General features: G+C 39.1%; 1 protein-coding gene across 1 annotated transcript; it reads left to right on the top strand.

The window, feature by feature from the left end:
• Positions 1 to 692: 692 nt before the first annotated feature.
• On the top strand, positions 693 to 20,880 carry grap2a (GRB2 related adaptor protein 2a). Its single transcript, XM_084925153.1, has 8 exons — positions 693 to 1,097; positions 8,143 to 8,285; positions 8,364 to 8,455; positions 9,446 to 9,565; positions 14,617 to 14,812; positions 18,282 to 18,371; positions 18,635 to 18,751; positions 20,278 to 20,880. Exons 2-8 carry the CDS (start codon positions 8,208 to 8,210, stop codon positions 20,455 to 20,457), a joined length of 873 nt encoding a protein of 290 aa, XP_084781279.1. The 5' UTR covers positions 693 to 1,097; positions 8,143 to 8,207; the 3' UTR covers positions 20,458 to 20,880.
• The last annotated feature ends 2,765 nt before the right edge of the window (positions 20,881 to 23,645 follow it).

The following is a 23,645-nucleotide window of genomic DNA, read 5'->3' on the forward strand; positions in this document are numbered from 1 at the left end:
TTATGTAGGTGCTCAAAAAACATAAATGCATACAAAATTTAAAAATAAATAAATAATTGATCCAAATCTTAATGATGCCAAGATTTTCACTGGGAATTTGTGACAGAAGAATAGCAGCAAGAGTGAAAGGGAAGGTTTACAAGATGGTAGTGAGAGCTGCTGGTTTGGAGATAGTGGCAGAGTTGATGATGTTAATATTTTCAGTGGGAATGATCAGAAATTAGAACATCAGAGGGACAGCTCAGTTCGGACGGTTTGGAGGCAACTTTGGAGGCTTGGACATGTACACAGGAGGGTAGCGTATATCCTGGATTTTTAAGCTGGAGCTGTTAGACAGGAGGGAAAAGAGAAGACTACAGAGAAGATTCACTGATGTAATTCAATTCAATTTTATTTATACAGCGCCAAATCACAACAGCAGTCGCCTCAAGACTCTTTATATTGTAAATTAAACCCTACAATAATACATACAGAGAAAACCCCAATAATCATATGACCCGTATTAGCAAGCACTTTGGCGACAGTGGAAGGAAAAACTCCCTTTTAACAGGAAGAAACCTCCGGCAGAACCAGGCTCAGGGAGGGGCGGGGCCATCTGCTGCGACTGGTTGGGGTGACAGAAGGAAAACGGGGACGTGGTGAAGGAGGCAGATCATCTGCTGTGATAACTACTAAATACTACTACCACTACTACTAATAATAATAACAATAGCTCATTGGTTTAATGTTGGGCTCTAATAAATAATAAAAAACCACACAGAGAGAAGACACAGCGGAACCCGTGGCTTTTATTTTGATAAGGTGGACTGAAGTCGGAGGGAAGGCGTCGCTCTTGGTGCAGCTGCAGCAGCAGAGCGAAGACCGCAGACTGCAGACGAACGCTGAGCGTGTTTATCTTCCGTCCTCAGTCGACTTCATTCACTCTACTGACCCGTCGGGGAAACTTCATTCAGCACAGAAACAGGACTTTAATAAGATTTTTCCCGCATTTAAAAAAAGTTTAAAATATGCTGCTGCGCTCAAACTGCGCAGGGAGAAGCGGGCAGGCTTAGAATAAGCTCGTCTAAAGTTTGACTCGACTCCAGAGGGGAGGAAAGGTAAGCCGAACCACAATAAATATCAGAAATATTCAAAGCAAAAGCTGTCTGTTAAAAAGACTCAGGTCAGCTCCTGCTCACTGCTCTTCCTCTTTTTCTCAGTTTCTCACTTCTCCATCTCTCATGTTAGTCGCTGAAAAGCAAAATGTGTCTCTTTTAATTTAATATAGATAGATTCCCGCAAATAAAACCCAACAGCTCGTTCTTTCAGCCTTTTTAAATTCAGTTCAATTCATTAATTAAGGCTGAACTCCACTTGAGGCTCTGACATCTTCTGGTTATTCGTCAGTGCCAGTAAACTCATGGCAGATCTTCACGCCTGAAGTAAGAATTTCTCGCATTTTCTGCCTGTTTCTCAGATCTATTTGAATCGGATTGTTTGTTCCCCATTTTGCATGCTTAGAGTACCCCCGGCTTCGGGGAAGTGATTATAAAAGCTATTGTTGGTGAGAAAAAGAGAGGGCCTGCGTGTACTTAGTTCATAACTGACATTAATTCATCAGACTTGTGAACAGCTGCTTCTGTGGCTGCAGTTGGGTCAGACCTCATGTTAGAGGCCTGTTCCATCTCCTCTAATCGAGCTGTGGTGGTCACATCCTCCTCTGCAAACACTGCATGAAGCCTGTGTTGAAAGAATGAGCATCAGGAGCCACTTTCTATTTGACAAATAGACTAAAAGTGGAATAAATTCCGTTTCTTCAATTGTGGAATGTGAATCCAACAGAACATCCAGATGAAAAATGAAAGGAACAGTTGTTAATTCAGTTATATATGCTGCTATATATAATAATTTTATTTTATTATATTTTATTATATTTTCTTCTACTGTACCATGCTGCTGAGTGACTGCTGCTGTCAAACATTTCATTGCAATGTTGACCCTGTGCTAACTTGCATATGACAAATAAAACTGAAACTGAACTGAACTGCTTTTTACTATTGGGTCATAAAAGTGGCTTCATGTGTATTAGGCAATTTTGCATCATGTTCTGCTTTTAAGAAAGCTATTAAAATTCTCATTTTTTAAGTATTAGTTGCTAATTCATCAAAGGAAAACACAGAGGCCCTTTGAAAAGTTAAAAACGGTTAAATAACAAACGTATGAAGCGTTGACAAATGAGAACATTTATAGAGAAGTTGTAATGTAATCACAGTGTTTACAGCTAATTAAACTTCCATAAACTTGATGATGTTATTTTGCCAAATCATTGATCCACCAATCCAACCTTATCCTGTTCCCATTCTGACAATCATACCTCAACTTTGGGTGTCTGCTGATGACAGTTACCATATGATAGCAGGGTTACATTAATGAGCTGTAGTCCTCATTGGAAACGGGGCTAATATAAAACCGATTAAAAGTGTTTAGTGATATTTTAAATGGTCATGCTAGTTTGGCCTGTCCTTGCTCTCAGTGCCGCTGCGAGTGCACACGGAGTGGAGCAGACAGAGATAACTAAGGTGAAATCATGTCAATCGAGTTATTTTACTGGAAGTGCAATAAAAGTTTCCCAGCGAGTGAAAAATAGTGACTCAGGTCTTTTGTGGTTACGTTTGCGTGTTTGGCAAACATACAAAAAAGGCGGCGTCACGAGCGTGAAGCACCTTGTTACCTGTTAGCTTCCTCAGTGCTTTGTTATGACGTATGAATGATCCAGCTTACCTAGTCAGTACTGGATTAGTATCAAAGCTGCATCCCCAGTTTAGACAGGCCCGAGGTGCCACTTTGGACTGGGAAATTTCACATTTACATTTTATTTATTTTTCCAATTTATTTTGAATTTTACTCACGAGCTTCAGATAAACAGATACTGCGCCACGTGGAAACTAAAATATAAGCGGTTCAGCTAAAGAGTTTAATCTAAATACGTATATGAATTTTGATGTAAAACACTCATTTAATATAAAAAGCAAAAGAAAGTGACACAAAACAGCTTTTTTGATGTTTTTTTAGTTTTGGCTCCTAAAAATGATGAAAAAAAAAAAAAGACTAAAAGCGAGCTTAAATGAACAACTGCTTATACATCTGATGCATCCTGTTACAGGGAACATATTCCTGGGTTAGCTAATAATGCTTCTACACTAGATTTAGTGAACGACTTTAATATTGTTGTGTCTGGTTTTACTTGGAGTTTTCCCATTCTGCAGTCCTCTTTGCTTTAACTACCTGTAACGATTGTACGCTGTGTGCTCTTTCTCTACATGTCTACATATTGAACTCCTTAATATCCACTGGTGCATATGTTGGGTTAACAAATTCATGTTTTACATTTTGACCCTTTTGAAGCACTGATCATGATGTGCGACAGTTTTAAAAATGCGTAAATTGTACTTTAGTGGCATGTTCTGTAAGTAAAAAGGATTTCTGAGCAGCATGTAATTTCTCCCAAGTCATTTTTATTTACGGGGCACACAACAAGCAATGCTGAGGAAAACCATTATAAATATGAATCAATCTCCCACGTACCTTAAAGGTCCGAAAGTCGTGTTGACCCAACATCTGCGTCTGAGAAGCTTAAAGCAGCAAATTTCTGCCCTAAAATTTTAGATTATAAAAATGATTTTGTTTGTTTTCCTCGTCACTGAAGATGATTGTGATGACAGTACCCATCAGGATTCCTGACAGATCAAAAGCCAGTGATATATTTGCTTCATTACCATCCCAGCAAAGTTAAAGCTTTACTTTTTGAAACTTTTAATTCAGAGAGATGTCAGTGACTTCTGCACTGCTGGTGAAATCTAAGAAGTTTCAGAGCACCGGTCTGAACTCTTGCATTTGCAAGGGTCGCTGCACAGAGGCAGTTTATGATGCAGGTGCATCAACATGAGAAAGACGCTTCTGAAAGTTGCAGTTGGTTGCTAGTACCACTGAACAAATGCGTGCAGCCTTCTGTTTGCTTTTAGTACTTGGTAGATATGCTGAAAAGCACACTAATTAAGTTCTAAACTAATTCAGGTCAGCAATCGAGTGTTATTTTTAAGCACAACATGCTGGGATTTATCCAGTTTAAGCCTCAGATATGGAAACATTTAATGCTTGTGGCAGCTGGAGTTACTGAGTTTGAGGCTCTGAAATGCTTCCCTTTTGCCTCTTTAGTACTAAATAATGTGAATTTTTGGCAAAACATGGCATTTGAAACATTTTTAGGCCACATAAATTCAGACTAATTGAGAAAATAATCCCCAGATGAATCAGTCTCGTAAACCATGACCAAACTGGATACAGCAGAGACGACAACTTTGATGGTCTAAATAAAAGAGTACAGAAATGCTTTTAAGGCATATTTGAAACTGTACTAGCAAGATCTAACCACAAAGCCCTGGCTGCATTCTGGTCAGTGTTTCAGCTGTGCAGCACATAACAAGGGGGTTTCCTGAAGCTGCAGCCTGCTTTAAAAAACAGCTTGAATTGCACCTGTTATTTTTTTTTAATGGACAGTTAGTTTGATTAACTAAAATGAGCCTTCATTAACTTTAATCTTAACTCACCTGGTTTATTCTGTGTTTAAAAATTCTTTTAACCATTCGTATTAAAAAAAATTATTATTATTTTGTCCGAAATCAGCACGTCAGGTTCACTAAAGCAGCCCTGATTGCCACACCGTCGGTGTTGTTCCGAATATTTCATTAAAACATATACAAAAATCTGTTTAAGTATGCAGAATCAAGCTTGTATTTGCACCAGGAACTACAGAGCAGCAAAGGTACAGTGTTTATATTTATGTGTCCACTTTTTGCTGTTTTTTTAGCCACTTTAAATATTTACCCAATACCAATAATAAAAGAGAAATCTTTCAACTTTAGTCTAAGGAGCTTGGAAAGAAAGCGAGTGGACTTGTTTAAGTTTCTTGAAGATGTTTCACCGCTCGTCTGATCTGCGCCTGTCATCAGCTGTCAATCCAAAGGTTTCAACTATTTGTCTGTGAGTTTTACCCATCGCAACTCTTATTACTGAAAGAAGAGTTTTTCAACTGGTAATTCACAATTTTTAGCAGTTTCAGCTGACAACCTTTGGTTACTGTTGTGTAATCTAAACCCGCACTGATACTGAATACACAATGAGATAGAACAGATTTTAGTTTACTGTTTGCACATTACTGCTTATTCATTACTTAGTTTGAACGATTGTGTTGTAGCTAAGAATGCAAGATTTAATCTGTTGTTTTTATCCAAATCTTTCAAGGATTGGTCCATAACCTTAAGCTCATCATTTCAGGTCTAAATCTGTGACGTTTTATTGATGGATGTCAGCTGTTTACCCATATCCTTAAAGGACTTCAGCTTATATTTCATAGCTTTTAGTTAACCATTTCAATCATTAAAATGGGATTTGCAGTTTTTACTGCTATCCTGTGACTTTTAGCTATTCTTTCGCAGTTATTTGTCTTTTTCAGTTGGCATATAAGCAGCAAGGCTTGCAAAGATGACTTATGAGTTGTGACGTAATAAGCTGAGGCTTTTAAACTAAAACAATTCAGATATTTTATAAAAAAGAAATCAATAACAGGGTCTTTAAAATGATGAAAACTGAACAAGGCATTAACTGAACTAAGAGACCTAATACAACAACACATGAGAAGAAGTTTAGGGTACTTTTCCATCACTTGCAACTCTTCCTCTTATCTCCTCCCAAGGGTATGAGAGAGAGGAAGAAGTGCGAGAACAGACGAGCCGAAGCTGCCAACTGAGAAATCCTTTGACTTTCAGCTAGTGACACCTTTAATGTCAGTTACTTGTGACATAAATGAATTCCACAAAACTTGTTTTCTTTTCGGATCAAGTAAACCTACAAATAAAATCATACACCGGTACCAGTTCTCTTTTTTTCTGCACTCTTGTTGATTTCAATCATCATTTGCCATTTTTTAAAATCTGGGTTATTCGTGCATTAGTTTTATCTGTTGCTATGATTAATTATGCTGTTTCTTTTCTCATACTGTCGTTATCTGATCTACATTATCAAGACTGTGTGACGCATGCGATTCATGTGAAAAATAATCAAAAATTAAGATGCGGCTTTGTGTGACATCACAGCACTTTGTAGCTCAACAAATGTTTTACTGTTACTTTTTCAGTTAGGTCATAACGGTTCGCATATTCTGTTACGTGCATACATCACTTAGAAATGTGTCACGTGACTCCTCAGCTACCACCCAAGTACAGGACCCCCGCCTCCCTTGTTTCACAATTTCCATGTCTAACCGTTATGTGTTGTGTAATAAAACTATTATAATATGACGCTGTGCACTGTGCTCTGCGATACGACTAATTAAATATTAAATATTTTAACTGTTAATCTGTGATTTATATTTAGCTGTTAATTTGTCATTTTTAATGCAACACAATTCAACTGTTAATCCATGACTTTAACCAAATGTTTGTATAATGTCCTTGGATTTTTGAAAGGTGCTATACGAATCTGTTATTATCCTTCTTATTACCATCCTGTGTTTTGAATTAACTGATGAATCTGTCTGATTAATTCAGCAGTTAATCCCTGATTTTTACTGGGATGCTTTAGCTGTTCCATGACGTTCTGTTGAGTAAATCAACTGCTAATGCAGGATTTTGATATGGCTATTTAAGATGTTAAGCCCTGTTATGTATTTGTCTAATTCATATATTAATCATAACTTTTAGGTAAATAATTCAGCTTTTAGTCCTGGATTGTTATCTGACTATTTTGGCTGTTAATCCTTGACTTCAAAATAACTAATTCAGCATTTAATCCAACAATTGTACTTTTTTAAAATTCCTTACTTTAGCTACACTTATTTTCAGGTTTTTTTGTCACTTTTAGCTGACTACTTAACATGTTAATTCCTGTTTTTTATCAGCCAAATGTAGTTGGCAGTCTTTGGCTTTCATTGGATTACTTTAGCTGTTAATCCCAGAATTTACAATGATTAATCTAGTAAACTTTAAACTGTTTATTCACTGTTTTAGCTACACCTTTTTGTGTGTTGCTTCAGGTTACCTAGCTCCTCTATATTGGCTTTTACATACTTCCCTGGCACCTGCAAAAGTACCGCTGGCCTGGGATAACTAGTCTAATTAACAGGAGCTGAAGTTTTTTACATCTGAATTTGAGTCAGGTTTCAGACATCTGTTCATTATTAAAGATAAAAACCATTATAAGGGTTAAAGTTTATTTTAAGTCTGTGTGTGGTTTAACAGGTGGCATTTGTTTGCTAGGTTAATATCAATATCGGGCGTTATGCAGCTCTGTGTCTCTTGTCAGAACTGTGTAAGGTTGCAAAGTGCTCTACAGCTGCAACGATAGAGCCAGCTTTTTCACGAAAGCTTACCACATCCTTCACTTTGTAACCACAAACAAGTGAAGGTTTTATTCACGTTGGTGGGAAAATAAAATAACCAGCTGTGATGATAACTGCTGTCATGGGATTCAGATCCTTAACATTAGATCCACGTTTTAGAGCTCCTTCACTGGAGAATTGCATTTTCTCTAATACTGCGTCGACCCCTGTCTTCTCATCCTTTCTGTATACGTTTAAATAAACTGCAGGGAATGGAGAAGTGGCATCTGTGTCTCTCCATAATGTAAAAATGGACGACAAATGAAGTTTTCCAGTTCCTGTTTACTCCTTGCATGTCATTCCCTTGTCCTTCCTTTCCATGTCCTATAAATTACGAGCTGTGTATAAGTATACCAGAGCCCAAGAAGGTGATTTCAAATGTCTCATAAGAAATATTGAGTTCATTAGCACAAAAGGCTAAAAATACTTCGGCACTACAAGACTGAATGGTTCGTTCCATCAGAGGGTGCACACTGAAACCTATTAGAAAATAAAATACGTATCATTAGAGTTTCTCTTGTAGTCCAAACATAAGTATATGGTGATGGAAGCATAATAACTAACATTTACATTTACAACAGCTTGAGCTCTTGTGGTTTCCGACAGACACTATCAGTTTAAATAAAATGCTGTTATCTGATTTGCATGTTCAAGTTTCACTGCTGTCAGCTGTATTTTTACAACCTGTAAATCATAACTTGTGTTGGTGTTTTTCTTCATCCCTGCAGAAAAAGCCCTTTGCCACTTCTTCTTCACGTTCTTCTAAACCTCCCTGAAACTTCTTCCGACCTCAATGGAAGCCTTAGGAAAGTATGACTTTATTGCAACAGAGGACGAGGAGCTCAGCTTCAGAAAGGGTGATTTAGTAAAGGTCAGTATATGATTAGATAATGAAGGCATGTTTTCCATTTCCGCCGGCTTGACACGTTTTGATTTTGCTTTTGAACAGATTATAAACGTTGAAGGTGATTGGTGTAAGGCGGAGATGAATGGACGGGAAGGATATGTACCACATAACTACATCGATTTCCAGATTCCGGGGTAAGAGAGGGACCTACAGCCTTGAACTGCAAACAGATATCTTTTGAAAATCCATTGGATGTGTAAAAATCGTTTCTTTGTGGGGGTCTTGAACTGAGCCGTGAGCTGCAAATTGACTCACGATGCCAATGCTTTTACCCTTTGAGTGGAAAATCTTCAGTGTGTGCGCACTGACACGAAACAACAGAGGCGGAGCGAGGGGCCTGGTGGAAAAGAAGTGAAAATAAGGTTAAAATCAGTGTCGAGAAACACAAATTAATTCAGTTAAGTGTCATAATTTTTGCACAAACTGCTGTGAGAGCTTGTAGTAGGGTTAGAGTTGGGTTAACATCAACTCTTGTATGAAATGTTTGGCTTAACCCAGGGAAATTTATTCTTACAGGATAGTTTAGGGCAAACGGCGTGTAAGAGACTTCATGCTGTAGCTCAGGTGGTAGAGCAGGTCATCTACTGATTGGAAGGTTGGTGGTTCGATTCCTGGCTTCCTCTAGTCTGCATGCCAAATATCCTTGGGCAAGATACTAACCCCAAATTGCTCTCTGATGCATCCATCGGAGTATGAATGTGTGTGAATGTTAGCTATGAAGCACTTAGAAAAATGTGCTTGTGTGAATGGGTGAATGCACAAGTGCTTTGAGTGCTCAGATGAGTAGAAAAGCGCTATATAAGAACCAGTCCATTTACCATTTGAAAGGTTTTGTTGTTTGTGAAACTATGGCTGATTGGCTAAAACAGAGCATAACCCGAACTCGGGCAAACATAAAAAAGCAGCAGTATAAACAAACCAAAAGATTTAGGCAATTTTAGCTTTTTTATTGCTGTGAGTGAGACATTGAGCCTCGGTGGGATTACAGGTATGAATAAAGGGTAAATAAAGCAACATTGGTTCATTCTTGGTTTTAAACTTTTGTAACGATTCCTGGCCGCTTTGTGCACGAGTGTGAGTGACTTAATTTAGATAACCAGCAGCATTGTGGCCTCTGTGTGCAGGTGGTTTAAGGAGGACGCCAGTCGCAGTGCTGCAGAGGACATACTCAAGTCCAAAACTGTCGGGGAGTTTCTGATCCGAGGGTGCCAAACCTCCCTGGGGGATTTCTCCATTTCTGTCAAGTGAGTAAAGCAATGGAAAGTCTTAAAGTTTGGCTCACAGCTATATTTATGCTGAAGCTAAATGCGTACGTTAGCGTGCCAACGTGCTGATGTTCAGCATGTTTAACTATGCTTAGTCAACATCTGGTTTGACAGTTAAAGGGGAAGTAAATTATAGAATATTACCGAGTCACTTATTCTGTTTGTTCAGCTCTTTGACAGCATGCTAGTACGTCAGCGTCTTCAACCAGCATCAAACTGGATATCCGTTCTTTTAGTTCATAAAACAGTAAAGAAATATTTTTACATTTGTTTCGCATATAGACCAGACGGGGCTAGATCCAGATCCAGAACCAAATGGTGTTGTTTTTCAAGAACTCATCACATAACCTGATGTTTTAGCTTCTTTTTCTTTAAAAATGTAAACTGAACGTCTTTGAATTTGGATAACATGAGACAATCGAAAACATCACTTTGGATTTCTGATTACCTTTCTGCTCTTCTTTGACATTTACTTGATTTTTAATGATTAATTCAAGAAAAAATTACTAGTTGCAGCATGTAATGTGTTATAAAAATTGTGCTATAAAAATCAATCAAGTTTTTCATTTGGCTCAGCGGTGAGAGTCTGCTGGTGTCTCGTATTGACCGGTTTTATGTGTCATGTAAACGATGGGAAGATGCTAAAGTTTTGTTTCTGTTATGTTTCTACCAAGCGGCTGGCTCCAAGTGAGAGTCAATCTCCAAATACTGTTAAATGATAACTTAACAGTACACCTTCTAAATATGGTCTAAGAAACTAACATTGTAAAAACCGTAACTCAAAATAATATGTCCAGAAACCAGTGGGTGATGATGCTATGTCTATTTTATTAATAGTTTATGGTTTCAAGCTAAACTTCCAGCTCTGTGTGCTGTTTGAGTGTCACGTGAATGGACAGTGGTAGAGACCAGTTTCACTCTCATTCAAAAATGCCGAATCTTGGGTTTCAGTTGAAACCAAACTTCCTTTTTCCAACTTTGGTAACTAATAAACACCAAGATTTTGCAATGGATGGCACCAGCCACAACACCGAGGGTTTGTTTGACCACACTGTCATTAAAAACAGATGCGTATTCACTATGTAAAGAAGATTTATATAGGGACTTGCAAATACTTCGGATCTTAAAGTGTTACAGTGACTCCGTTAACCTATCCCACAACCCCCACTGCTCCTGGTAACCGTTTTGGTTTGAACCATAACCGGCTATACACTTTCAAAACTGTCTCTTTGGTCCAACTACAGTTCCCATGAAACAGGCCAATCGGATTAATATAAAAGTACGTTATATCTGCATTATTTCTCCCAGCCAGCAGAGGGAGACTCGTCTGTTTGCGAAAAGATGAGCTAATGAAAAAAATAACCATACTTGTCACTTGAACTGTAACTCCAGTGAACATGTTTTTGAGGAGTTCATGGTCTCAGTTGCTAGTTTCAGGTCTTATTTAATACTTAAGTCTTATTTCAATACAATATGAGGTTAATTTTGTAGCTTAACCTCATAAATCAGAGTAACACACACAAATAAAACAGAGTATCCTTTAGAGCTGTGCTTTATGTGCATCCAACATAGACATAGCACCAAAAGTGTCAAAATGAAATAAATACATAAACTAACAGTTAATTAAAAGTGTAATTAATTAATTGTGGATTTATTTAGTCAAAATCCTATTCACTGTGGTTAATATGGTACTGCATGCTGTGCTGCATGAATTTATTTTATCTTTAACCGCAGCACCAAAGTCAGTGGGCGGGACTAAAACTGCTCTAGTCAAAGCCTTGCTTTGCTTTTGGTCAGTGTTTGTTTCATACTAAGTATAAAGAGTTTGAGTTTTCATACTTGCTCGTTCCTGCGTGACAAGTACAGTCAGGACTGGAGGACAGCTCAGAGTGAGACTGCAGGTTGATAACGTCTGACACTTGGCGACACTTGTGCACAGCTTCACTGAGTACTTTACTGCCTTTTTACGCCTCAGCCATAAAAGCCTGATGGCGTATTGTCGTCACCCTGCTGGGTGGGTGGGTAGCCAGCTACGCGACATGGACACCAGAGTTTGTGAATGCGATAACTGGAGATTAAAGCGACTGATACCATCGGTGTATCTACTGAAAATCTTGGATGAGTTCGAATCTCAGTGACCTCGACCTCAAGGTGAGAGGTCAGAGGGAAAGTTTTCTGAAAATGTAAACAAAGTTGATATTTGGATTAAGAATTAATTTAATTAATTCATTATGTATTTAAAACATTTTTTATTTACAGTTTTAATGAAGTAATATTTTGGTGATGTATTTATTTATTTCATTTTGGCACTTTTGAGGCTGCACAGTTATTCGTGTGAGGCTGCTGTATAGTTTTTCCAGCATAAAATGACACACAAAATCTATGTACTTCATTTATATCAGGGGTAGGGAACTCCATCTCCATCGCATCTTTGATTCAACACAGCTGATTTTAAATAGCTAAGCTACCTCCTCAACAGGTCTTGAAGTTCTCCAGAGGCCTGATAAATAACTAATCATCTGATAAAGGTGTGTTGACCCAGGGTGATATCTAAAACCTGCAGGACACTGGCACTTGATGCCTGGAGTTGGACACCCCTGGTCTATGCACTCTGTAGACCAAAAAAAAACAGTCAAGAAAATCACTAAATTGACATTTAGATTGTTTGAATCATTTTAATGTGCTTGTGCTTAAGAAAATAATTAGGTTGTTTTTAAACTGGAAGTGTGATAACATCTATTAAAAGATCAGTTAGAGTTCCCTAATATTTTGGCGTTACAGTGTCACGCCCTCTGAGCTCTTTCCTCCTTCGCTGGAGGTTCTTATTTTTTATCACCAAAGGCAGCTGCAGAATAAACAAGTGAGGCAGAGGTGAAGTCAGTTTATCCTCTCGTGTCCGCTGTCTGTCAGACCACCAGCGCAGATTATTCCTTTTAGCGCTCTGATTACAGGATCCGCCGGGACAGTTTGAAAGACTGTCGTGCCGTATGTTATTTATAACACCCGTGCAAAATATCTCCAGTCCTAAATGGTTTCAAGACTCGTGTATTTTAATTTTTCAGTAACCAGTAACAGGTGCTGTCTTTTAGTATGTCCATGGGTTTTTAATGTATACAGTTGTGGTCAGAGGTTTATGTACACTCGTGCTTGGGCATCAATGTGTTGGTGATTTGGGGCTTTTAATGATTTCTTTGAACTATTCGTTTTCCAGGTTGGAATAACTGTACCGGAAACATCTTTATTAACTGTAATAAATGTGATTTGGGTGCACAAGTTTAAGTTTATTGTTGATTTTCTCCAATCCACACAGACTCAAAAGTATACTTACAGGGACATTCAGCTACACTAATGTTTGGTTTAATCTCATTTAGCAAGTTGCACCTCGGCCAGACTCTTTTCGTAGCTTCTGGCATAATTATTTCTGGATATTTGACCATTGTTCTTCGAAGAATTGAAAGAGTTTCTTCAAATTTGTTCCAAAACCAGTTTTCATGTGTGTTTGGGATCATTGTTCTCTTGGAGCACTCAATCTTGCCCACGTTTTAACTGTATAGTAGTTAAGTTCATTATTACATCCATGTTGTGCAATGTACCATTGGCATTAAATTAGCACCAGAGCATGATGCTAACATCACCGTGCTTCACAGTTTGGAGAGTTTTCTTAGATTTGAAAGCCTCAGCTTTAGTCATCCAAACATAATTTGGAAAGAAACTGAAGTTTAGGGGACTTCAGCATTGACTTGCTGTAGATCTCTGTATGACCTCTGTATAGTTGGGCGGTAGTTTTACACTATAAATTGGCTGCTTCCTGGGTGTTGGCTGAATTTTTGTTGTCATTTGCTCGAAGCAACACATCACAAGCACTGTACATACAGTACCGTATGATTCATAATGGTGAAAATGTTGGTCTCACTTTAAATAAATAATATCCACACTTCAAGTGCTCTTAGGCCTGTTATGTGCCTTGAGTAGAATTACTTTTTTTACACTATATAAATTGACCCAGTTATGTGCTGAGGGAGTTTTTGTTTGATGTTGTAGTTTTGTGCATCAACCAGCAGAGGACAATCCAGATAAGGAGAGAGGAACCAGTGGGATGAAGGAAACGGGGAGTCGTCTGTTATGTAGATGTTCTTGCGCATTCCCTTTAGAAAAGAATGAGAAGCAGAAAAAAACCTCAAGAAATTAAACAAATTTCAACTCCTTCTTTCAGGGCACTGTTTTATAAGAGCTTCTGACCAGGATTAGTACATCAAGGTTTTCTCTTTATAATAAAGGGCCACGAAAGACTCCGTTTACTCAATTTTATTTCAGTTAACATCATTTACACAATCACACACTTGTTTCAATTTGGAAGTCTGATATGATCAAGGAGAGACCTTTCAGCCTTTGTCTCTAATCCAGTTTTAAGACCTGATTTAGTTTGGTCTTTGCTGCATATAAATCTGGACAGAAGTGGATGTGATGGATGTGATTCGTCAAATTAGTGTAAAAGTATAGCCAGACTGAAGCCGTATGAGGGGCGAAAAACTGATGTTTTAATGGATTGGCTTTATATAGTGCTTTTCAAGGCACTCAAAGCACTTTACAATGCCACTATTCATTCACTCTCACATTCACACACTGGTGGAGGCAGCTACAGTTGTAGCCACAGCTGCCCTGGGGCAGACTGACAGAAGCGAGGCTGCCATATCGCGCCATCGGCCCCTCTGGCCAACACCAGTAGGCGGTTTTTACCACTTTTTAAACCTTTCCTTAATAAAGTCCAAGAGTCTTTAAGTCTAAAAACTGTAAATAAAGTAATTTTTGTTCCTTATCAGTACAAGAAAAGCTTCAAGAATCTGAAGGTTCAGTCTACTTTTTAGTTAAATGAATAGAAGCTATTCCCACTGAGGGGAAGCGGTTAGTTCTGACCCTGAAATGTTATCCACATAGCGTTGTGTAATTAAAAATGACCTTTTGATGTTTAGTAGTTATTTAGTCTGTGGGCCATGGATAGTAAAGATGTAATCTTTATCTCTTCTCCTCAGACATGAGAATGACGTCCAGCACTTCAGAGTGATGAGGGACAACAAAGGCCAGTACTTCCTGTGGCAGGAGAAGTTCACCTCCCTCAACAAGCTGGTGGAGTTCTACAAAACCAACACCATCTCTAAAAGCAGGGTGATTTACCTCAACGATGGCAGCCTCAACGACAGCAAAGGGTTCCCCTCCCCATCCCAGCCGGTAACGCCTCGAGCATATCTACAGAAATCAAAACCTGATTATAAATTTTACATTTTGCAGCAAACATACAGTAATGTGTCACAGAGATAATGGGATAAATGATGTGACAGTTTCTGTGGTATTGCAGAAGGTCAAACCACATTTCAGGTGTCAGGTTCCTTTACAATAAATTTGCAAAAAGATGACGTGTTAAATTTCAGTGTAATGAGAATTTTTTTTTCTAGTCATACTGAGAACATTTTTAACAAAGACTATTTGAAGCCAGCTCCTCAAAATCAGGGAAAATCAGTCTTTAATAGACTGAAAACATGACTGATAACTGATAAAACTGATAACCCATGATGATGATCTAAATGCCAAACACTCCAACGATGACATTTTCCAAAAGAACATTTTTACATGTTGATTGCAGAGAAGCTTTTGAACTCTTCTATTAAACCTCTTGACCTTTAGAAGAACTCCTGGTGAAGTCCTGGTGCAAGATGGGCAACGATAACCTAGCATGCTTTTGTTTTTCGATGGTAGGATAAGCTGGAAAAGCCTAAAAACAAAACTGTGCAGACAGAACTCGACACACATGGGTCCCCAACTGGCTTCAAATCATAGACTGTGTATAAAACATGATGACACATGAAGGTTACAGAGCTGACATTTAGAAACCTCAGCGTTAGTGTGCTGGATGCGGTCATGCTCGTTTTTTGGAGCCTGAGGTTTCTATATTTGGACATATGGTAAATGGCCTGTATTTATATAGCGCTTTACTAGTCCCTAAGGACCCCAAAGCGCTTTACACATCCAGTCATTCACCCATTCACACACTGGTGATGGCAGCTACATTGTAGCCACAGCCACCCTGGGGCGCACTGACAGAGGCAAGGCTGCCGGACACTGGCGCCACCGGGCCCTCTGACCACCACCAGTAGGCAACGGGTGAAGTGTCTTGCCCAAGGACACAACGACCAAGACTGTCCAAGCTGGGGCTCGAACCGGCAACCTTCCGATTACAAGGCGAACTCCCAACTCTTGAGCCACGATCGCCTCATAATATGAGTTTGTTATGCTAGCAAATTGGACTCAGAGGTACCTGCTAATTGTGTTAAGGCTAATAAAATATGAGAATTTCTCTTGTCCTAACTGAGCCTCACATTATTTCCTGTAGAAATGTTCCAAAAGGCACCGACGCCATACTGTAGCTCGGCAGCTATAGCTAATTTTAAACACTAACTACCTTTGAATGCACAGTTGGTATCATGGAGAAACTATCCACAAAGACCAAAACTGTTTTATTGACCACTCTGTAAAATGTTTATTTCTTCTAAAGCTGGACTTGTTGACATGGGACTCTATGGGGACCCACATTTGGGGGCAGCCTTAACTGGCCATTAGACGAATTGCAGTTTTCATGCACAGACTTCATAGTTGCGCTCTAGAATTTGCTGCTTTGGTTCAAGCCTCTTCGTAACCACTTAAGCCACTGTGTTAGGGGTGAAACTGAGACTGAATCAGAGATATAAATGTGCTCAGTTTCACAATGCCTCCCTCCCTATTATTAATAGAGGCCTGTTAATGTTGAAGAGATGCTGTAAAAGTGAACGAACATGCGAGGAGGATTATCTGAAGCCACTGAAAAAAGCAGAATGATCACTTTATCACTAAAGCTAAGCTGTAGGATGTTTTAAGCCTGTTCAGGCAGAGAGCGAGCAGGAAATACATGAAAGTAATAGAGTATGTTTTTAGTTTATGATTAACTGATAAAAAGCAGAACTGTGACCAGTTGCCCCCCTTGACTGATCATGTAAAAGAGTGTGAAGAGGAAATGAAAGCTAAGAAGGTGGTTTAATGTGAGCACATCAAAGTGATGGAGGGAAACTGTAAAAATCCTGAGAAACTAAAAGCGCCACGCAAACTTTGACATGTCTTATTCGAGTCTTTGAATTCTGCGTCTTTCTGTTGGTAGAGATTTTTTAAATTAAATACAAAAATATGTGGACATACACATTTCCGAGTTCTGGGTTGGATGCCGTCAAAAATTTCGCTCCATGTTGACATGATAGCATCACACAGCTGCTGCACATTTGTCAGCTGTGCATCCATGATGCAAATCTTTAGTTCCATCACATCCCAAAGGTGCTCGATTAGACTGAGATCTGTCGACTGTGGAGGTCATCTGAGCACTGTGAACCACTTTGAGATGATTTGAGCTTTAGCGCGTTACCCTGCAGGAAGCAGCCATCAGAAGACGGGTAGGCTGTGGTCACAAAGGGATGGACAGGGTCAGCAAAATACTCAAGAGGACTGTGGTGTTTAAACGATGCTCAGTTGGTACCAAGGGGCCCAAAAATGTGCCATAAAAATCATCATCACCACCAGTCTGAACCCTTGATACGAGACAGGATGGATCCATGCTTTCAGGTTTGACCCTACCATCAGGATATTGCAGCAGAAATCAGAACTCATTAGAACGGGCACAGTTTTTCTTTAAGTGTCAAATTTTGGTGAGCCCATGTAAATCGTAGCCTTAGTTTCGTGTTTTTGGCTGACAGCAGCGGCATGCAGTGATGTGGTCTTCTGCAGCTAAATCCCAACTGTTTCAAGGTTTGCAGTGTTTTGCATTCAGAGATGCTTTTCTGCATAAATTTGTTATGAATGGTGATTTTAATTGCTGTTGTCTTTCTGTCAGCTTGAATCAGTCTGGTCATTCCTCTCTGACATCAACAAACTATATTCTGATGCTCTGTTTGAACCTCAGCAGGTTGTCTACATGCACTTGTTGCCATGTGATTGGCTCATTAGATATTTGTGTTATAAAGCAGTTAAGGAAGTTTATCTAATAAAGAATGATAAATTTTGGACAAAAATTACACATTACGCATACAACAACACTTGCCTCAAGCCAACTGTAGTTGTATGCGCACAACAACAGTTGCCCTGAGGCAAGTGTTGTTGTGATTTGGTGCCATATAAATAAAAGTGAATTGAGTTGAACTGAAAGGGAAACCAAAAAATGTTAGCTGGATGTTAGTTTAACCTTTGGTAATAAGTTCTTCATTGATCAACCACTCACGTCTACACTGAAAGCTCAGTAATGTTGGGTCCTATGATGAAGGAAACCGATGAGATCAATAAATTTTGGGATACTTTTGAGAATGTAATGCACTTGTTTGTGTTTTACTTTGAAAACAATCAAATTTGAAAGCAGCTCATGGTAAAACTGGGCGTTCTGGTTGTAAGAACTTGTTAATTTGTATTTATGATGTTACATAAAGGTATAAAGATGCATTTTTCTGCTTCAGTCTATTTTAGGAGCTTAAACGCAGACCCATATTACATTACCTGCGGTTGTTCTTGTTTTGAAGTCTCTTTCACTGTAAAAATCAATCATGCATAAGATGAAAAAAGTTAGATTTCTGAACATAAATAGAAATAAAAACTGTATCTTATCTTCTTCCTGTCGACTTCCTTCCTGCAGGTGAAGAGGGGGAGTTTGCCTGAGCAACGTACAACACCAGCTTTCAATACGGCTCCACGCCGATCTTCAGACCAGAGTACCAGCTCGATGGTATGAGCTACAGCTTTTCTTCTTCTCAGCTCTGAAGTCTCTGATAGCAAATAATGTGCAAAGGTTTTAGCCACAAAACCTAACAATAGGTTCAGAACTTTAAACCAAGTGCAGGAAACAGAAAAGCAAAATCTAATTTGCCTTTAAAGAGTCGAGACCAAGCTATTTTAGGCGGGGGTGGTCGTAATGTTTCGGCTCATTGTTCTGTGTTGTACAATAAGCAAAAGCAGGAACGTAAAGTGTGTGTTGCTCTCTGCTTTAAGGGCAGAAGACCCGAGCTGGAGGCGCGAGCGCATACGATCGGCCACACAGGAAGAAACAGTCCTTCTACTTCGGCTCAGCCTCTGAGACGCACCTCTGAAACCTTGCCTCTGCCTCAGGTCAGCCCCGCCACGCTTTGATGCTTACTGGCTGTGGTAAACACAGGAAACTGTAGACCAGCTAACATCATGTTGATACACTGCGTTTAGCCGGGTGACATCAGCGTTTATTCTAAACTTCAAATAAGACAACATGAAACGAACTAGATCACAGCTTTAAGATTTTAATAAAAATAATGACTGTTAGGAACACATATCTCAGTACTCAGAATAAATGGTGACAAATATAAACAGTTGTGTGAAAATCTGAGCTTGCAGAGCCATCTTTAGCAGCAGCAACTTGAATTGTTGTTTTCTGTATAACTTTATCGGTCTCTCACATCGCTGCGGAGAAAATTAACCCCACTCGTCTTTACAGAGTTGCTTCAGTTCATTGAGGTTTGCGGGCATTAATTTATGCACAGCTTCTCCTGTAAGGTTGCACCACATTTCAGTCAGGGGGAGGTCTGGACTTTGACTGGGCCGTTGCAGCACCTCGGTTCTTCTCTTTCAGCTATTCACACAGCCGTGTCATTGCGTGACTCAGTTTGAGCCAAGCTTTAGCTATCAGGCAGCATCACATTTGACTTGAGGATACTTTGGTGTTCAGAGGAGATGTTTGTGCCGATAACGTGTTTGGTTTTGTGCATCATGGTCAAACATCTCCACTTTAGCCTTATCTGTACAATGGATGTCAAATGTAACTTTGCAAACTTAAGCCATGGTGCCATGAAAAGTCTTTCTTCTGGCATCCCTTCCAAGCAATCCCCACTTGTTCAGTCTTTTTCTAATTGTGCTGTTGTGAACTTTGACCTTTAATATGCTAACTGATACATGTAAAGTCTAAGATGTAGCCTCTTGGGCTTTTAGCTGTTTCTCTGAGCACTGCTGACCTCAGGGGGAAGTCCGTGCACGCACCTGCATATTTCAGACCAGCAGCCAAAATCTCTGCTTTCTTTGAAGTGTTATGCCTCGCCAATGATCAGTAAATCAAGAGCGTTTGATTAGCCGCTCCTGGAAGCCACTTACCCCCTTAAATCCTGTGCAGTCGTTGTGAATGTACTCTGCTTTGTCCTGAGAAAATGTTCTTTTTTAGAACTGCCTTTACATAGAAGTGAAAAACACATTTAAGCTCTATTAAAAACTGCAGTCAAATCAATTTACACCCACTCAAAGTGTCGCAGTCTGAAGCCACACTTTGCTTATTTTTGAATAACAAACTTTGAGTATCGGTATCAGGATATATCATAGTTTCAATAAACTGCACTGTCTGTGATGTAGAGGAACAGAAACAGAAGTATTTGGCAGTCTGGATGTTTGATCTGTTTTCTGGTAATTCAGTGGAAAACGTTTTTAAAAAGTGCATTTTGGGTAAACTTTAAAGGCTCATTTCACTGTATGGGATGTGTGGCTGCTAAAAAGTTACAGAATATGACTTTTTAGCTAATGTTAAAATGCAGAAGTCACAAAATGCAGTCCAGTAAAGGACTCTCACAGCTACAGCTGTGTCCGTCAGGTATTGATCACTGTTTGGTTTCCACCTGCAGAGACCATCCACGCTGCAGGTGAGGGCACTCTACAAATTCACCGCAGAGGAAGACGACGAGCTAGAATTTTCCGCCGGCGACATCATCGACGTGCTGGATAACTCCGATGCGTCGTGGTGGAAAGGCAGGCTGAGAGGATCGACTGGGCTGTTTCCCGCAAACTACACAGAGCAGCTGTAAGGAAACGCCACAGGCGACGATTTTAAAACGCCTGCATGCGTTCAGACTCGATCTGCGGCTGCGTCAGCTCTTGACGGGTTTCTGAACGTGAACCAGCAGGCTTCTGTATGTGCTGCGTGTCAGCCTCCTACCAGAGGACTGAGGCAGTGCAGCTTTATTTACAAAGGAGCAGAGACAGCTGCAGGAACTTCCTACAGCTCCCACATGTTCACCTGGCACACAGGAAATGCTGCAAATGATGCCCGAGGATGTTGTTTGTATCATGACGTGTCCGTAAGCATGTTGTCTGAATGCTTGCTGGCCAGGCTGCTGATGAATGGACTGTCTGCTCACTTTTGACACATTTTTATCAAAAAATGTTATCGACTTTTTAAATAAACTTTTTTTTATCACCACCTTCATGTTTAAATGATGCTCACTCATAACGAGGGCTTTCTGTGGGGTTTTATCTTATCACATTTTACCTGTGATATTCCTGATATTCATTTGGGTATTTCTATAGTTTTAAAGGTGAGTTTTTATTTATTTTATGTAAAATTTAATGTTTTATTCTTGGAGTTGGTCTCTGCATGATTCACAAATCAAAATAATCTTTATTTTTTATCTCTTACTGGGCTTTGGTGCAGCTACCAGCCCTGAAATGAGCCATTTTAACTCCTCCCCCTTTAAAGATACATTTTTGTACTTGCCCTATGAATTAAACTCTCACCACTAGTGGGCAGTGTGTTACTAGAAAGTTTTTAATGAATCACATTTAACCAACATTAATAACATCACATATCATTTTAGAGTCGTAGCAAAAATTATAAAAATGATTTGCACATCCATTTAAACTAGGCCTGTAAGACCTAAGTGTAACGTCAGTACAAAATAAATAAAATGCAGTTGTTAAGAATAATAATAATAAAAAAAAAAACTAAAAATGTGAAAGTTAAAAGAACAAAACTGAGGTTCAGAATATTAAAGATGCAGTAAAACCTATAATTACATTTATTAGGCCCTGCTGTATAACCGAGTCTTTAACGATAAAAAGAAGAAAAGACTATTAATGATGTGGTTAAAAAGCCATGAAGCACTAATCGAGCGAACAATATTCCTTGTGAATCACATATCTACAAAAAAGCTAACATAGCAAACATAAACTGTTGCTGCATTTTTTTGTCGTTAATTTCCCAGACTTTGTGCTGGCGGCGATAAAAGTCGCTTCCCGAGTCCTTCAGCTGTGGTTTAAATAGCTGTTCTACAACCTCTTCCTCTCCATCAGTATTTCCTCTTCCTCTTATGGCTGACTGGATGCTACAATCACCCACTGTACCTCTTGTGGTTCAAATTTGCAAATTCACTGTTTACAGTTTGAGCGCACATTCACACCAGTACTTTTTTCTCTGCCCAAGCACTTTTTTCACACATTTACACAGTTCGACATGCAGACAGCCCTACAATATTTAACTTTAGTCAATTTGTCTTCAACACAGTACAAACACGATATGGAAATGATGACCGAGGTTTTCTTTACATTTTTTGGCTGTTTTAATTAATTTCGAAAGCTTTAAATGTGTTTTAAACACAGGAAGTTGCATTCAGTGCTTTTAAGGCTTCACTTTAAGCTAACTTTCTTCTGATTGGTTGTCTCTCGCAAACAAGTGGGTTTGCCAGCAGGTGGGTGGGGCTTTGGTGCTCACAGCCAGAGATGAAAAAGTTCATATTCACAAGGTTAATGTGAACATGAACAAATGGAAGACAAAACCTGACAGAAAATAATAGAAATCATGGCAGATGTACTTGAATTATTGTCCACCTGCTTAACATTAACCAAAACTCCAGAAGTACAGGTAAGGAGAGTTGCCCTTCAAAATAAAATCCCTATTAAAGACAAAGAAATTGCACTCGTTTTACTTTTTTGATGCAAGGAACAAAGAACTCATTTAAAACTTCCCCACTGACTTTGAGACTTCTGGAATTAAATAAAAAGACACTTATATACTTTATTTTTTCTTACAAAAATTCATGTGTGTATAACAAGCAGGTAGTTGTGGTGGTTGAAGGTGATCCTATCAGTAGCTTGTTGTACAGCTATGGCACCTGGAATACTGAAGTGGAGATGAAAACAGCCCAACTCAATACAAATAAACCCAATATCACATTTCTGACAACATAACTTAATAAAAAAAATGAAAATTTGCTCATAGACTATAACATAGAAAAAAGTAAAATACTCAATAAATCCAAACATCTGTGTCTTTGATGTAAGAGAAAGTTCACTGTCTGATATCCATTTGTTATCCAGAGTCACTCAAAGCTTTTTCTCTAAAGAAAGCTCACTGAAGAGTAGCAGGACAGCATCTATTTATAGCTGCAGAAAACAACCCCCATGTCTTGTGGAATGACATCAGTGACAGTTTTATCTGAACCATCAGATGAAGGGATTTTTGAGCAGGGTACCAACGACACTTTTTAGTTTGTAGAGAGCACCGCTAATGTAACATGCATCCATTTCTGTATCAGAAACTTTCACACAGGCTCTGCGTCTCGTTAAGATCCGGTGCTCTCTTACTTTAGGCCAGGGATGAGAAGCGATGTTTGGTTTCTAGGTGACTAAGATAACATGTGTGGAAACAGGAAGCTTTTGCAGTAATATCTCCAGACAGTTTTTTTTCTTTAGGTGCTTTTGTGTACCAGCATGGTGGCATCGTGGTTAGCACTGTTGCCTTACAACAAGAAGGTCCTGAGTTTGACTCCACCGTCTGTGAAGTTTCCATGTTTGTCGTGTTTGCGTCAGTTCTCGTCGGGTGCTCCTGCTTCCTCCCACAGTCCACAGACATGCAGTTAGTGAGGTTAGGTTAAGTGGTAACTCTGAATTTCCCATAAGTGTGAATGGTTGTGTGTCTCTTTATGTTAGACTGGTGACCTGTTCAGGGTGTACCATGTCTGTCACCCTGTGGCAGCTGTGATAGACTCCAGCTCCTCTGCAAACCTGATAATGATAAGTGGACATGAATAGATGTTTTTGTTTTTTTTCCCTCATCACTACTAATCAGGGCCTGGTGATGTGTTCTGATGTAGAAAATTTAAGATTTAATTCCTTACTTTTTGTGCAAAATCCCAAAACAGACCATTTGGGAACCTTTGCTTCGGAGTTATTATAGTTTTGTATTTTCTAATTACTTTTTATTTTTATTCTATTTTGA

The sequence above is a fragment of the Perissodus microlepis genome, chromosome 4 (genome assembly GCF_051167445.1).
Source record: "Perissodus microlepis isolate ML-2025 ecotype Zambia chromosome 4, ASM5116744v1, whole genome shotgun sequence".
In the NCBI taxonomy this organism is placed as follows: Eukaryota; Metazoa; Chordata; class Actinopteri; order Cichliformes; family Cichlidae; genus Perissodus; species Perissodus microlepis.

What these genes read in the sequence shown, in the direction of transcription:
- grap2a (XM_084925153.1), top strand. Translation starts at nt 8,208, where the DNA reads ATGGAAGCCTTAGGAAAGTATGACTTTATTGCAACAGAGGACGAGGAG. An exon ending in ATCGATTTCCAGATTCCGGG is followed by an intron (nt 8,456 to 9,445) that starts GTAAGAGAGGGA and finishes CTCTGTGTGCAG; the next exon opens with GTGGTTTAAGGAGGACGCCA. An exon ending in AAACCTTGCCTCTGCCTCAG is followed by an intron (nt 18,752 to 20,277) that starts GTCAGCCCCGCC and finishes TTCCACCTGCAG; the next exon opens with AGACCATCCACGCTGCAGGT.